The sequence below is a fragment of the Nymphalis io genome, chromosome 17 (assembly GCF_905147045.1).
Source record: "Nymphalis io chromosome 17, ilAglIoxx1.1, whole genome shotgun sequence".
NCBI lineage: Eukaryota > Metazoa > Arthropoda > Insecta > Lepidoptera > Nymphalidae > Nymphalis > Nymphalis io.
In genome coordinates, this window is record NC_065904.1 from 4,112,937 (window position 1) to 4,129,340 (window position 16,404).

The 16,404-nt window shown below is 33.1% G+C and overlaps 2 protein-coding genes across 9 annotated transcripts in view; one reads left to right on the forward strand and one right to left on the reverse strand.

Moving 5' to 3' along the window:
* Positions 1-473: 473 nt before the first annotated feature.
* Positions 474-8,915, forward strand: LOC126775146 (fanconi-associated nuclease 1-like). 3 transcript variants are annotated; one of them, XM_050496930.1, is made up of 11 exons: positions 474-1,190; positions 1,380-1,661; positions 2,657-2,855; positions 3,023-3,253; positions 3,519-3,641; positions 4,575-4,809; positions 5,383-5,588; positions 5,921-6,036; positions 6,387-6,638; positions 7,041-7,210; positions 7,506-8,915. In XM_050496930.1, the coding sequence occupies exons 1-11, from the start codon at positions 647-649 to the stop codon at positions 7,668-7,670; spliced, it is 2,523 nt and encodes an 840-aa protein (XP_050352887.1). In that variant the 5' UTR covers positions 474-646; the 3' UTR covers positions 7,671-8,915. The 3 variants fall into 3 exon arrangements, with proteins under 3 accessions (XP_050352887.1, XP_050352888.1, XP_050352889.1); XM_050496931.1 differs by lacking the exon at positions 7,041-7,210; XM_050496932.1 differs by lacking the exons at positions 7,041-7,210; positions 7,506-8,915 and adding an exon at positions 6,915-7,028 and having other exon boundaries at positions 475-1,190.
* A 5,080-nt stretch (positions 8,916-13,995) lies between these two features.
* LOC126775097 (hepatocyte nuclear factor 4-gamma) overlaps positions 13,996-16,404 on the reverse strand; it is a 54,657-nt gene continuing 52,248 nt past the window's right edge. For 5 of the 6 annotated variants that reach the window (XM_050496862.1, XM_050496861.1, XM_050496863.1 and 2 more), the window contains exons 8-10: positions 15,949-16,185; positions 15,600-15,747; positions 13,996-15,074 (exon numbers count right to left, since the gene is read on the reverse strand). In XM_050496862.1, the coding sequence (XP_050352819.1) occupies positions 15,020-15,074; positions 15,600-15,747; positions 15,949-16,185 (440 nt within the window). In that variant the 3' untranslated portion in view covers positions 13,996-15,019. The remainder of the gene's footprint in view (positions 15,075-15,599; positions 15,748-15,948; positions 16,186-16,404) is intronic. The other variant, XM_050496860.1, reaches the window with a different exon arrangement.

Here is a 16,404-nt window from a genome sequence, read left to right on the forward strand (position 1 = left end):
TGACAAGGTTTTAATTAGTATTTACCTGCTTTATATAATATATAGTAATAATAAACTTAAGGCTTGGTTAATTTATTTCATGAGTTGAAAACAATTTTTTTTATTATTTTCATTACGACATTATATACCTATAATACTTATTTAATTCAATTTTATTAAAAAAGCCATAACTTTACTTACAGCTTCGAATTAACCAAGGTGTTTGTTTAATTTAATACTCAACGCCTACAAGTACCTACAATAGCTTATAAATTTCTGAGAAGGTAATAAATTACCTTTTCAGAAATATATTCATTATAATGAATCTAAAAACAAATTGTCTCTGGTGTCATCAAAGTAAGGTTGAGAGAGCACTTAGATTCTCTGTCTACATAATCACATTATATTTTGACGTTGTCACTTGTCAGTCGTTAATATTATTTATTTTGAGTTATTGACTTCCAACATTAGCTTATTTAACAAATTACCAAACCAAATAGTGATTGATAAACTAGCGGTATATTATTTATTATTTATGATAAATATTTGACAAATATTACTAATAATTCATACTTATAGTTTTATTCTCCTTGTATTGGTGATAATTCTTATAATACACATACATACATAAGCGAAAGTTTATACGGGATATGATAAATAAAAAAATATGAATCAACAGACTACATTAAACAAGTATTTTAAAATAAAAGACAATACATTTAAAAAAATGGATACAAACCGGAAAAAGAAACATAACTTAAGTATAACTAGAACACCTGTAAAATCGCCTAAAGTAACAAATGAAAACAAAAATGTGATTGATTTAATTAGTGATGATGATGAAGAATCAATAAGTTCTAAAACATGTGATCTTGATCAGAGTCGGAAAAGCTCATCTGAATCAACATTGGTCTACACACCTGAAATGCTGCGAAAATCCTCTGCAATACATTCATCCTGTGAAGATATTTCAAATAAGTCTTCACTCTCACCTGCCTCTGAGCACAAATCTTCAAATAAATCATCACCAAGTTTTCGTAGTCCATCAACAAGTCGCAAATACTATTCGCCCACCAAAAAAAGAAGTATTGCAGTTAGAACACCTACCAAAGCTAAAAGAAATCTTTGTTATACCCTATCAAAATGTGGTAGCGAAAATATTTTTAATGATGAGGAGTTCCTTCAAGCTTCGAAAGATCTGGATGACTCAAGTAAGTAATTACAATAACTCATATACATACATTTGTATTATCAAATAACTAGGTGTTTTTTATTAGTGAGGAATCAAAAAATGTTAATTAATATAAATTAAATAAAAAATGTAATTATAATTAAAAAATCAATATTAATTCTAATGATTTATTAATTACAATTTAATAATGGTCATTGTATTGTTTCAGCCATTTTTCTGTTAAAAATAATTTACCAGTTTTTATGTACCGATAGCTTGAAACCACTCTTAGGAGAAAGTAGTTGTAATCTCCTGTCGAGGGGAATGCAATTAAAAAAGCCTGGCATGAGATTAGTATGTAGATTGTATTGGCAGCAGGAAGGATGGCGTAGGTGGGATAAAGTGAAGAAGATCATGATTGGCAAACTAAATTTTGATGATCCAACTGTACATGAAGCAATTAACTCTCTTATAGAAAGTGGATATATTTCTGTAGCAAATATTAATAATGGTCAGTATACAAGTGTGTTTTAGTTAGTTTGTTTATACACTAAAGATCACTCCACACCAAATAAATATAGCAAGTATATATATATATATACAAAAAGAACAAAAAGCCGAGATGGCCTAGTGGTAAGAATGCGTGAATCTTAACCGATGATCGTGGGTTCAAACCCGGGCAAGCACCACTGAATTTTCATGTGCTTAATTTGTGATTTTAATTCATCTCGTGCTTGACGGTGAAGGAAAACATCGTGAGGAAACCTGCATGTGTCTAATTTCACTGAAATTCTGCCACATGTGTATTCCACCAAACCGCATTGGAGCAGTGTGGTGGAATAAGCTCCAAACCTTCTCCTCAAAAAGAGGTGCGGAGGCCTTTAGCCCAGCAGTGGGACATTCACAGGCTGTTACGGTACGGTATATATATATATACCGTACCGTATATATATATATACGGTATATATATATATACCGTATATATATATATACGGTATATATATATATACCGTACCGTACCGTAAATAAATATGTTATTTTAATATTACAAAATTCATTGCTAAATCTAAGCATTTTCACACAATATCTGGTTCATATAAAGAATTAATTTCATTAATTTAGTATTACACACTATAGCTGTTTGTAATTACTGTTTATTTGTTTTTGATAATTTATGCTGATAGTAAAAAGTGGTCCAAGCCCATACCACCCATTAGTAATTGTTCTTACGTCATATGGTTATTATATTCCAGTGTAGTTACAGCCTTACAGGCACAGAGAATATAACATCCGCATTGGCAAGTAAGAGATGTTTAATATTTTTCTACAAATGTAATGTCTATGGAAAGATGTGACGACTTATCATCTGGCTTGTGCTATTCGCCAGTCTACCTAGATATTTAAAATATAACAATAACAAACAAACTTGTATCTGAAAGATATTTAAATATGTATGTAGTAGCAGTTTAAATTAATTTAACTAAAATACTGTTAAATTATTTCTAGGTGAAAAAATTGATTTTGATGAGTTGGTAAAAATGCTTAAGCTGGATGAATTGAAGTTAATGTGCAAAGAGTTTAAAATTAAAACTACAAAGAAAGAGGATGCTGCGCAGTCATTGAAAAATTTTTGCAATAAGAAAACAAATATAACAAATTACTTTGTTGGTAGTAAAAGCACAAATGAAACTCGAGTTTTGAATTTGTAAGTTTTTAAAACAGTATTTTATATGAATATATTTGATTTTAATTTTGATAAGGTAACAAATGGACAAACAGATTTACTTTCACTACATATAATACTGCTCTGATAATGTAAATAGTACCCCTCACTAAATATATTCTTTTTTATTTAAATATAACAAATTTCAGACTGCGCTCCAAAGTAGGTCCATGTTATAAACTGAAAGATGAGGCTCGGAACACACTTAAGGAGCTCTATATTCTCATGTACCTTGGAATAGATTATAGTATAATAAAAGAAAAGAGACTAGAATTAATGCTTCTCAATGATAAATCTAATAGGGAGACTTATCCCATTGATAAAGATATGGAAGTTGATAATGCAAGTTTAGTATTCAAAAATAGAGAACAATTTTTAAGGTAAGTTTAAATGTTTCTTATTATTTATTATCTGTATTCATGGAAATTATACAAATATGTCATGTATATTTTATGTCGTGGCCTGAAAAAATGTAATTAAGCATATAGCTTGAGTAATAAGCTAGGGCCAAAGAACTGCTATGATATGACAATTTAATATACATAATACCTTAAGGCCTGACTCGCATATGCTACACATAACTTCGTGATAGTTGAATGTTCGTGCTCTTTTTGAAGATAATCGAATAGAAAATCATCCTTTCAGTTACATTAATGCTGGTTCATTATATGAAGATATCGAGGAAGCTACTGAGCTGTCTAAGAAGTGTGAAAAGATTAAACAAGTCTATGATCTTTACAACAAAATAAGCAAAGAAGATATGATGAAGTAATTGTTTTATTTATTTATATATCCTTTAAAAAAAATCCATTATTGCTTTATATTTTTATGCATATTTTCATGTGAATTTATTATGCAGATTTCCAACTTATGTCCCATTTCACTTTCATATGTAATCTTTCTCTTTCTTTTCTCTGCCAGAAGGATGCCTGGAAGCGATCTTTGTATTAACGAGACCGCCGCCTGGTGTATATCTGCCTTATCTGTATCTTTGTTTAAGTTTCATATGTGTTCAACAAGGATTGTATTTTATTATATCCAAGCATTCTAGTTTCTGGGCCATTTTAGTTCTCAGAAACATTGGACTATACTGCGTAATTTATATATTTTTGGGCCCCTTCGTCCATGGGAGATTACTCTTAATTCGTAACCGCACACGTTGTTCCTGGGTGGTGCCAATCAGGTGACAATCTAATTGGTGGACGAAGCCGTACCGCCAAGCAATGCTGTTGTGTTCTGGTACGCCGTACGATGTCCGGTGACACCATTTCGAGAGTAGGGTGAGAACAGTTGCTTCCCTGCAGAAGATCGAAACAATGCATACTGGAATCGCCACATCGGGAGACTTGTCGCGGAGGGTAGCGGGATCCGCGGCACGGTGCACCACCGCTGGCCGACCGCAGATAGATGGTGGCCCAAGTAGTGAGCTAGCCACTCACAAAATGCTACCCCGCCAATTGTCGCCAACATCATAACATGTTAAAAATAAATAAATAATGTTGACCTTGAATTAATATGACGTCATGGGTCGAGATCGAATATAATCTGTGGTATTCATTATGGATTCGGAAAAAAATGGCGTATAGCAAAGCGATTATCTTAAATATATATAATATTGTGTACTACTCTTGTGTACTACTCTTGTGTACTACTCTTTCCTTTGGAATATAGTATAAACATGTACTTTATGTTTGTTCATAGTTACATCTCGCTACCGGTGTGGCTCCGCCGGTACACACCGGCATACATATATGTGAAAATTATGGAAGCTGGAATTCAGGAATTGAAAAAATCAAAGGTCGAAATCAACATAGTTTTAGCTGTCGACATACTATCGACACTATTAAAGCAAACCGCCTTCAGACAACACAAGAGAGCGGAATGGTATTCGGAGAAGGCGCTCATCCTCGACAAATTATTGTCTCTTCCTGAGAAGGTAATATTGAAGAAAATTAACTTAAAATTGATATTTCTTACTCAATTCGTGATAAATGTTTTTAAAAATCATAATAGGTTAATTTATATTTCTTAAATAGCAGATCTATAAGTGGACTGCCTAGTGTCTATATTAGATAACCCACCGATCCCGAGATCTCGGGATCAAAACCTAGGTCGGGTCATAAAAAAGTTATTGCGAATTATTTCAAAGAAATTGGTAGTGTTGGAAAGCACGAAAAACTGGGGGCCTGAGCTCTTTCCTGACGAAATTCTGGCCTCATCTGATTATATAAGATTTTGGGAACTATACTATACATCTTCTATGTATCCCGCACAGATTGGAAATTAGTTTTGAAATCGGTTAGGAGGACATCGTCATATACAATACAAATAGTTTCAGACAAATTCGTAATATTTGTGGTGTTTCTTATTATGGGTTGATATGGCATTTTTTTTATCTTTACATTATTTTAAAGAGATGCACGCACGTATACAAAGAAACTCAACCAAACAGATCTGCTTACGTTCTGAAAATCCTTTCTAATGTATTAGGAATGTACCTTTTTTTTAGGCAGCTGAAGTACTATTGGAAGGTTTCAACTCGAACATTCCAGAAATGTATCTAGATTCCATGCGACCTCGAGCTAAATTGTTAGCGAAACGACAGACATGTTCCATAAGCTCGGCTTTAAAGGTTCAGCTACTTGCACGAGCGGAAAAATATGATATACTGGAGAAGAATATAAAAGCGGTGCACATTTACAAACAGCCAATGTAGTAAGTAACTTGTAATGTTTGATTGACACGATGTCATTGGTCTTGAATAATCTATGGTATTTTTTATTTTTTTTATAGAATAGGAAGGCGGACGAGCATATGGGCCACCTGATGGTAAGTGGTCACCAACGCCCATAGACATTGGCATTGTAAGAATAACATAGTAAGGTAACATTTCTTACATGCCAATGTCAATGGGCGTTGGTGATCAGGTGGCCCATATGCTCGTCCGCCTTCCTATTCTATAAAAAATATATTTATATATACATATTTTAACTAAACAATAGTCTTTATTATTAGTAATTATTGATGTAATCGGCTTACATTTACAGTGATGGTGGTAGAGGGAAAATTAAATTCGAGACGCGCACCGCCGACGGTCTGCTGGTGCACGAAGCTGAGGAGTATTGCATGTACTGCTACATTAAGGATGGAAAATACACACACGGTATTTTTTTATATTTATAATTAAATCATTAATATTTTGCAAATGTTTCGATTTAAAAATTTCGGCTTAAACTTATATTATAAGTATATACCAATACACTTTGTTGAATTAAAACAAAGTATTCCATATAAGAACTGAATTTATTGAACAAAGGAAAATATGTTTGAAAAACTTACTTTAATTATTTTAATTAGTTTTTTTTAATACCGATCGGAAAATAAGACCACACACTTATTTCTTCTTGGTAGAATCAACATGACTAACCAGTGGCAGCTTAATTCTGTAAAACGTATTCTCGAATAAAGTGCGTTTTGACTTTTTTCTTATTACTGTGGTAATAAACATTGCAGGTGGTCACTGGGAAGGCAGGATAGTGACAACAATATTCTTCCTGTTATTCTGGGATATAATATACGCACCGCTGAAAGGTGTTCGTGGGATTTTCTTGTCCCACTACCAGACTTACCCCCTGGACATGTTCTGCGAAGATTTCTACAACAACAGGAAAGCGTTGATCGATGAAAGACTTAAAGAAATAGAGGAGTCCACGGCTGAAGAAATTTTGAGTAAAATTCAAACTGCTTGGGAGAGTAGACCGGAATGTGAGTAATTGATCTGAAAATCGAATAAATAGATTATCTTATAAGTGTTTTAAACTTCTAAATCTAAATTCTATTGAGAGTTGGTGATAGGTGAAATTGTTAATCTTATAAATTAAGACATTTATTAGTTTTTGTCGAAATATTACTTACCACAAACATTAATTGATTAAAAAAAAAAACTTTTTCTTCGCTTTCAATTAATCATATTCTCTACAACTGTTATAAATTACTAGTAAGTTTTTTCTTTTATATTTTTGCATGTTGCGTTTGCAACAGGATCGGATTAACGTTGCATTGCCCCCGATTATTACCGATAAATTAAACGATCGAAGTGGTTTCGATCGAAAGTGATGTAACCGAAGGAATCACTACGGTAACGCCTAGCCACGCCGCCGTCCCCAGCGGAGCTGTCGGGCGTGTGTCGCGCGGTGAGCTGCGCGAGTGTGTGTGCGGTGGCCGCGCGCCTGTGTGCGCCGCGCGTGGCGCGCGTGTGTGCGCGGCTGGCGGCGCACTACGCGCACGCGAGCGCCGGCTTCCCCGACCTCACGCTGTGGAACGAGCGCTCCGCCGAGGTGAGCGGTGGCTCGCGGACCGCTGCTCCGGCGGAAACGGGCTCGCGGGTTCAGCGAGATGGTCAAAACACACGATTGGAATTCTTATTTTATTTAAATAACACTGTAACGGCCTGTACGATATGATTTATGATTTTACTTCTCCGTCGACTTATTTTCGTGATGTATCGGAAGTGTTAAGGTTGGTGCAACCTCAGCACATTAAGAGTATCTAACTCGTATTGAGAAGTATTAACATTTTTAAGGACCGTTCTGATCGGGATGAAAATAATTATTAAAATTAAAACTTCTATAGATTGCATTCGTGGAGGTGAAGACCGACTCGGACAAGCCGTCCATGAAGCAGATACAGTGGATGCACTATATGAAGCAGCACGGCATCAACACCGAGTTCTGCTACGTCGGCGTCAACACCACCAGGGCCAGGTCCAGAAACACGCAGGAGCTGGAAGAAGACTAGTTAAGCCGAAAAGACTAGTTAAGCCGAAATATTAAAAATGGTTATGTACTACTAAATAAACCACTGGTGTTCATAATATTATTATATATATAAATTCATAATAGGAAAGGCAGACTAGCAACTGGCTTACATGATGGTAGGTGGTCACCACTGCACATACCTGAGATCTAAGATGTATTTTTTGCTAGTGTAAGGGCTTGTCTATAATGAAAAATATTATTATATTTCTAAAGAAAACTGGCGTTCATATCAAAACACTTCTAATAATGTTTATGTTAAATAAACTAAAATTTATTTGCATTTTAATAATTTGTTTAAGATAAGTGTTTAAGAAGATTATGATTGAATAATAGAAATTAAGCTAATAGTGATTAACATTTTTAATCAATGCATAACTACAGAGTCAATTTAAAAGAAAATATAACAGCGATGTTTGAAAAATTTAATTTAATGAATGTTATAACATTATGTTACTTACATAATAACTGTGTTAAAAGTAAGAAATTAAAAAATTTCAACATATTTTTTGAAGCAAAAAATGTGATTTTTGCTCATGTTCTACGAAATTAATTTCATGTAATTTTAAATGTAAATCATTTGTTTTTATATATAATTGAGAAATGACCTAAAAACTAAATATTTGTGTGTTTGTTTAGTTTATAAAATTAGAAGCTGTGACAGAATTAAAATTATATTTTTGATACTAGCAGTAAGATTAGATGATAATATATTACTAATTCGCTTTTAGCCACCGTTAATGATAATCCATTTCCGATGTTATCGAATTTATCTTAATCTTAATTGTGCATAGATACCATATAAATTCCAGCTTGAATATATTCCATATTATCAACAAAATGTTAACAATATATTTTATATATATAAAATAATTGTCTTTAATGACCAATACTATTATTTATTATTATTATTAAATTTACATTATTAATTTTTATTATTTTAGTCAAATTTAAAATAATCCCTCCCGATTCCCACCCGACACAAAGCTGCCCATAATGCAGGCTGCATTTCCGCGCTGTATGGCAATGGACAACCTTTGTGCCAAGTGAGACCCGGAGCGACTGTCAATTAAATATCAAATATTACTAATTATGATTTTATTTCTTGATTTCAAAAATGGTGCTGTGAGGTAGAAATTGAAGTTTATGCTAATTGTCTCTTATTATATTCTATTTTGTATGTGTTCTGGTTAGTATATTTTGTTTAGAAATAAAATGTTATTGAAATTTTTTTTTTTTTTTTAATATTTAAAACATTGTTTATAGAGGAGCGGAGCCTGCTCATTATAGACGTATTTTTTACATATTATTTATTTATTAAGGATCTCCAACAAAGTATACACACTTACGAGTACATTACATCGTGGAGTAATATTTTAAAATATGTGTGCTCCTTCAATTAAAGGAACAGCAAGCGCATAAATATTGACTACACAGAAATTTAAAAAAAATTATAAACTAAATGTTACATAGTGGTACTCAATAAAACATTGGAACTAAAAAAGGTAAACAGTGGTTAAACTAAGACTAAATTGTGCAAATGTGAGTTAAGTAATATATAAAAAAAGCTAGAAAAATTAAAATAACGAGTAATATTAAAACTTAAAAATAAAATCTTTAAACAAAACATTATGTATTAAGAAACAATTTTTTAAGATATTTTTTAAACTTAGTGAATTTTGGGGTATATATATCCAAGACAGTGTGCTGTTTAGAAAGCGCATTATATTGCCTGCAGATCCTTGGCAAAGCAGCATAGTTTCCGAGATTTGAATTGGATGTAGAAATATAAAAGTGATTGTAAGCGTTTCTACGAGGTAAGCGAGAAGGTACATACTAGATTAATTTGTTGAAGCAAATCGCTACAATCAAATTTTCCATTTATTATTTTATACAACATAAGTACGTCAGTTATTTTTCTTCTGGAGTTTAGGGAGATCATCTTATAGTGCTGAAGCCTATCGCAGTAGGACAGCAATATAACAAAGTGTTCCTAACACTTTGTTATATTCATCGTATGACAGTTGGTAGAGAAAACGTTTTATTTAGTTATTTAATCAAGGAAGACAAACAGTTATAACATGTACAAAAATATTTATCACATTAAAAAAAACATCATATACCAGTTAAGTCTTCACAAATAATTAAATCAAAATACATAACAGAATTATAACAAACAAAAATTAAATATTATTTAAAATTTAACGAAGTATGAACAATTAATTAATCAAGATCATTAAATTTATTGTTGTGGTTTATGCATGATCTGTAAAGGAAGTTGTTGCGTACGTACTTACATTTAGATATAGGAACATCTAATGAATATATTACTAAGTAAGAATGGAGAATCAATATAGTTATTTAACAATTTAAACAGAAAGAGTTCATCTTTTTCCATACGACGTTCTTTTAACGTTAATATTTTGAGACTTTGAGGATTAGTCTGAGAATCATCATTTTTTAGTAAAAGATGTTTAAGAAATTTATTTTGTATTCTTTCGATTTTATTGATATTTTTTTATACATAGGATTCCAAACTGGTGAGGCACACTCGAGAATGGATCGGACAAAGGAATAGTATAGCAAAATGAGTGTGGATTTGAAGTGAAAATCCTTACCCACTCTAAGGATAAATCCCAGCATCCAATATGCCCTTCCAACAATGTTATCAACATGGTTATTAAATAGCAGCTTATGATCGAGGTGTACTTCCAAGTCTCTCACCCCGGTTACCCATTTTTTTAGATTTTTCATTAAGTTTGTAGTCGAATACTAAATTATTGTTTTTACGAGAAAATGTTATAATACTGCATTTCTTAAGATTTAATGAAAGTCCATTTTGATGACAGTAGTGACAAAGGCTATTTAAGTCGTTTTGTAATAGAGTACAATCCTGTGTAGTTTTGATTGCTCTAAAAAATTTCATGTCATCAGCGTATAATAAAATATCCGAATGTTTAAAAATATCACAAATATTATTAATAAACGCATTAAGTAGGAGGGGTCCTAGATGAGAGCCTTGAGGTACTCCTGATGTAACAGGAACAAAGGACGAGCAGAAACTTTTAATAGTAACAGCTTGACTACGTACACGCAGATAAGACGCAAACCAACGTAGTAGATAACCGTGTATACCGACTTCTCCAAGTTTACGAATAAGATGAAAAACGGTATTTTGTCGAATACCTTTGAGTAATCGGTATACACAACGTCCACCTGAGAGCCATGTTCCATAGCAGATGTCAAGTGATGAACAAATTGGATAACATTGGTTTCCGTTGAGTTTTTTTTGATGAAACGATGTTGTATCTCATTTAAGATAATAAGATAATAAAAAGATAAGATCGTAAAATGGGAAAGATTTGATCGTATATAAGTTTTTCAAGTAATTTGGCTAAAGTACATAATTTAGATATAGGTCTATAATTTTCTATATTATGTTTATTACCCGATTTATAGATAGGAGTAATAAAGGACCGTTTCCATATACTAGGTATCACACCTAAGTGTAAAGATTTAGAAAAGAGAAATCGGAAAAGCAAGTGTGTCATTACACATCTTAAGAAAATAAGGGGGTATGTAATCAGGGCCAGCACCTTTTCTAACATCCAATTTTTTAAGATATATTTGTACGATTTGGGGATTAATTTCAATGCTTGGATGCTTTCCAGCCTTTTAATGTATACATAATAATGTGGGTTCCAGATTATACTGTATGTTGTACTGTACTGTTGTATTCATGAATAGGACGGACAAGCGTGTTAAATAATGTAATTTTGGTAGACGGACTCTTAAAATCTTTGGCATTTCTTAAGACAAATCCAAACAATTTAAATCCTTTTGAAACACTATTCAAGATATGCACTTCATATCGTAGTTTAGAGTCTAATATAATTCCAAGATCACGTACGTTATTTAATTGTTCAATCTAGATAGAGTATATGAAATATTTGTTTGGTTTAAGTATTTTATTTCGAGACGTTGGACGTAGTAACACTTTTTGATATTGAGTGACATTTTATTTATACTACACCAGTTGGTAAATCTATCTATATCTTCCTGTAAATCAGTTACATCTGTATTGTTATAGATGGGCTTCATTATTTTTAGGTCATCTGCGTTTATTATTTTGGTGAAATTTATATTTTTCTTTAAATTAGGTATAGGTTTTTGGAGTACCAGAGATGATATTTTGTGTTATATTTCTTTTTTATTGGTATACTTGTTTTTATTATTTCTTTTAATAATTCATAAAATCTAGTTAACATCTGATTGACGTCTAGACAATTTTTGAGTTCAAATTCCCAGTTAATTGAATTGATAAGTTTGTTGATTTCTGCTTAAGTTTATAAAGGGCTTTAGTCTGGAGAAAACGGGTAGCTTTAAAGGATACACAAAATTGTAACGAGGGATGTAAGGAGTCCTCTAATAACAATGGCGATAAGCACCGAATTGGTTTAATTATTGGCATATTACTTAGTATTAAGTCTAAAAGTTTTATCTTTACTATTTATTATGTTATTATGCTGGTTGAGGTCATAAAGGGAGATAAAATCGCACAAAGCTGAACTTGCTTCAGACTGGTTTGATTCAGAGGGGCGTATGCATCCATGGACCAAGTAATGTTACTTAGGTTGAAGTCACCTATTATGAGTGTGTGATTGCTTGACTCCATGGCCTGTTGAGCTTTTGTGGAAACAGCAACAGGTTCAACAGCACCATTTGTGTTTTATACGTCGATGTTGACCCACAGGTCTTCACACGAACTTTCATGTTGTGGCGACCTTTTGCACTTTAAGTGTTTTAAAACCGCGATAAGGACACCTCCACCCCTTTACGTGTATTAGAGTAACTAGTTTCGCGGTCACGTCGAAATACGTCGTACCTGTTATCGAAAAGTTCAGAGTCGTAAACATCACTGCTGAGTCAAGTTTCTGAGAGCACAACAACATCGTAATTAAGTGTACATATATTATGAAGGAAATTATGAGTTTTCGTTCGCAGACCATGCACATTTTGGTAATACAATTGAAGGTTAAGCATTTGAACAAGATTAAGTTAATTGTAACGTGCAATTATATGAGGTATTATAAACTAATAACAAGTGGAAGCCAAATTACAAATTTAGGTAATTGATTTCAACATTTCTATGCTATTAACCACTACACTTGGGCATGTTTCGTTTTTTCTTATAAAAATCCTACCATTGCGAAACCATACGAACCTGTAACCTAATTCTTTGGCACGAATTCTCGAAGATGCATGTATAGCTTTGCTAGCGACGGAGAGATGTTCCATTACGTATAGTGGTTGTGGTTTCTCGGTAGCGATACCAAGGTGACTTGAGTTCAATTTATTATTAGGATTACTTTTGTTAAATTTTAATGTCGACGCTAAGCAACCGTCACGAATGTGAGGGCTTCCAAATTTTACAATAATTGAGAGTGCGTTTACTATCTGTACACAATTGTTATCGTTCTTCATATATATGTATGTATATGTGGAGTATTTATTTTCTAATATATGACTCACGTGCACACTGATAATGTCGGACGAACGAATAATATTATACAAACAAAATCCTTCGGCTTCGACAACAGCGGTGTGATCGGTTCACGATTCTCATCTTGGGTCTCCAATTCTCGGAATAACTTCAAAGCAACCATATTCTCAAACGATCCTCACGGTACACGAAAGAGAATATGCCCCGCCACTATTTGATAGCCCATAAACTTCAACTTCGACTGGTGTGGGATGGCTTCTTCCAGATAATGCTAAACTTCAAATCTAGAGAAGTTCAATCAACGTTGAAAACAAAGAAGCCAAAGCCGAACTATCCTTCCACCTTACGAATCAGACGAAAGTGAGTTTTGACATACTACGCGCTAATCTCTGTAACTATCAATCGGATTTGAGAACTTTTTTTAGCATTTGATACTTACTCGAAAAGAAAAATTCTGTCATTTAAAACGTAGTGATTCCATTATCTTTGGTGACGTTGACAATTAACTTCAAATATCGTATTCCATCATATTCCATAATAAAGTTGAATATTAGAAACATTTATAAACATAAATATACAGTGATCTGGTCGAAATTTTTCAAATCCATGTTTCCAGTATATTTGCCACTATTAGCGATGTCGGCGGTGTCGGCGTTATCCGTGTTGTATCTGTACTGCAAGAACAGAGGTAACCGGAGGAAAGGATACATAGACGTGAAAGAGAAGCCTTGATATTTGCATTTCGTTTATTAGTTAGCACGTATATTATTTATTTATTTGTAAAGGATGTTTAATAAAAGACATGTTTGTAACAGATTATTTAATTTTAAAATATAATCTAAATTCATAACATGGTATGTACAACAACAATACACCTCTAGGAAAATAAGGCACCTATTACACATAGCTGTAAGTCTACAGACAAACCGATTAACTACCTAATAATATAACTTTCACCATTTGGCTTAATGTGATACCGCCCTATCCGTAATCAAGAATACATTGAGCATTAACAGTGGTACAAATATATTATCAACTATAAAACGAATAAATGAACGCTATTTACGTTTATATTCAGTCTACTACAAACATTGATAGGTAAAGAAGTTGATCTATTCATATAATATGAGATAAACATAACTAAAACGAAGTCATTCTTCCTATAACGAAGGCAAGTTTTAAAAGCATGCAAAACATATTTTGAACAGTACGCAACGAATTTCTAACCGTCACCTAATTTATTAATTAATGGTAACTAAATTTTAAATGTATTGGCTATCCAATACTCATTTTAAGAAATTGAATTCATGAAAAAAAAAAAAATTCATCACGTTAAATAAGTCGAAAACAATGTTATCGATGAGCGAATGTAATAGTTACAAATGATTTTATGTAATTACTTAAAACGTTACACGATTGTTTCGTTTGTATAAAATCGAAAATTTTTACCAAAATCTATTCAAAATAATTGCACTTAACATTTTGGTCTTACACTTAATTTATTTTATTTTATAAATTATATAGAAAATTTGGCTTTCGTTATATCGTAAAATTCAAATTTACATCAAAATAGATGTCGTACAGTCCACTTAAAATATATTTAATCCTACGCTTATATATATCAATATCGTATAAACGCATGGCTTCTACAGCTGCCTGCAATTGATTATTATTTTCATACTAATTTTGCGCTTTGATTTATACAAATATTTTATATAATAACATTTACATATATGTAATTGATAAATTCAATAATAACCTTTATATATATTTAAAAATATTTATATATCAATAACAGTTTCAGCAAAGCCTTTCTCTTCGTTACTCAACTATAACAATGTTATGTCAGACGTCTTCATGATTCTCGAAGGATGTTCAGGACTCCTGGTTGAAAATAAATAGCTTTGATTACCATTAACAAATATATTATGAAAATATAAAGAAAAGAAAACATTAATCTGTATAAAAATATCGGTGTTCGTAATTTTATATTAAAATAAAAGGTAATTTAAGATATGGTTGCTTTGAAAGTTGGGTAAAAATATGACTCAAATATTATAACTTTGCCTCTCTGAAGTTGTAGTTAGTTTGTTTCATTGCCTTATATTTTTTATTCTGGTATTTCTTTAATAAATCGGAACGTGGAATATCAACAAATACAATATTGTTATAAAATTATTATAAAACAAAAACACCAACATTTTATAGTTTTATTCAATTCAAAATAGAGTCGCTATTTTAATATAATAAAATTAAAAATAGTAATAAGATTTAAACTCATATTTACGAGTATAATAAGATAGTAGTGATCATCGTGAAGGATATTTGTATGTCTGAATATATCTGTCATGTATATTAATGTGTGCGAGTTAAGCTGCCTTCTATTAATAATCTGCAGGCGGGTCTCACATGTCGGGTTCCTGCTTGAAGGGCGTGTCGTCGAACAGCGCGGGCGGCGGCAGCGCGGCGCCCAGCGCGCCCCCCGGCCCCCCCGCACCCGCCGGCCCTCCCGCGCCCTCCGCCGCGCTCTCTTCCAGCGTCGCCTCTGTCGATGCACCTGGGGTTTGTACTCTTCGTTACACGACAGAACTCCTCACGCGTGGCCGCCGCTTTACACACGACAGTGTCGCGTTCGTGTCGCGGGTCACATGGGGTGGGTTCAATTTTTATCGACGCTCATTTTGACATTTGTAATGGTGTTAAATATTTTTGTTCTTGAAGTGATAGATAAAACAATGTAGATCATGCGAAACGTTACCTCCCAGTAACATCTCCTGCAGCAGGCTATCGACGTGCGCGACTCCGAACAGCTTGGCGAACTGTATCTGTTCGATCATCTGCCACGTGATGCTCTGCAGCGGCGGTAGACACAGCAGCAGCTCGCCGAACCGTCCGCGACCGTCGTACTGCCGGTCGCTGATGTAGTCCTCCAGGTTGATCTGGATCTGGTAGCGCAGCTGCTTGATCTTCTGCGGTTGTGAGAGACCTTTCGCGTCTGAGGTATAGATGAAACATTATACTTTTAACAAATTATACCTTAATAATAATTAAAAGCTTTGCTCTGCGGTTTCCAGTTACATCCAATAAAATCGCAAATTTATTTGACATCTGTGATTACTGCTAAGGGTCATGCAGTCAAATTATATATTCCATAAAAAAGCTACATAAAGTTGTTTTAGACACTAGACTGTTGTGTCCCTTATTTCAAAATTAA

Excerpts from the sequence above, each read along its gene's own strand:
- LOC126775146 (XM_050496930.1), top strand. The coding sequence starts at position 647 with ATGAATCAACAGACTACATTAAACAAGTATTTTAAAATAAAAGACAAT. Across the intron at positions 2,856-3,022 it reads GAAACTCGAGTTTTGAATTT|ACTGCGCTCCAAAGTAGGTC; the intron begins GTAAGTTTTTAA and ends AACAAATTTCAG. Across the intron at positions 6,639-7,040 it reads TTGGGAGAGTAGACCGGAAT|CGGAGCTGTCGGGCGTGTGT; the intron begins GTGAGTAATTGA and ends CGCCGTCCCCAG.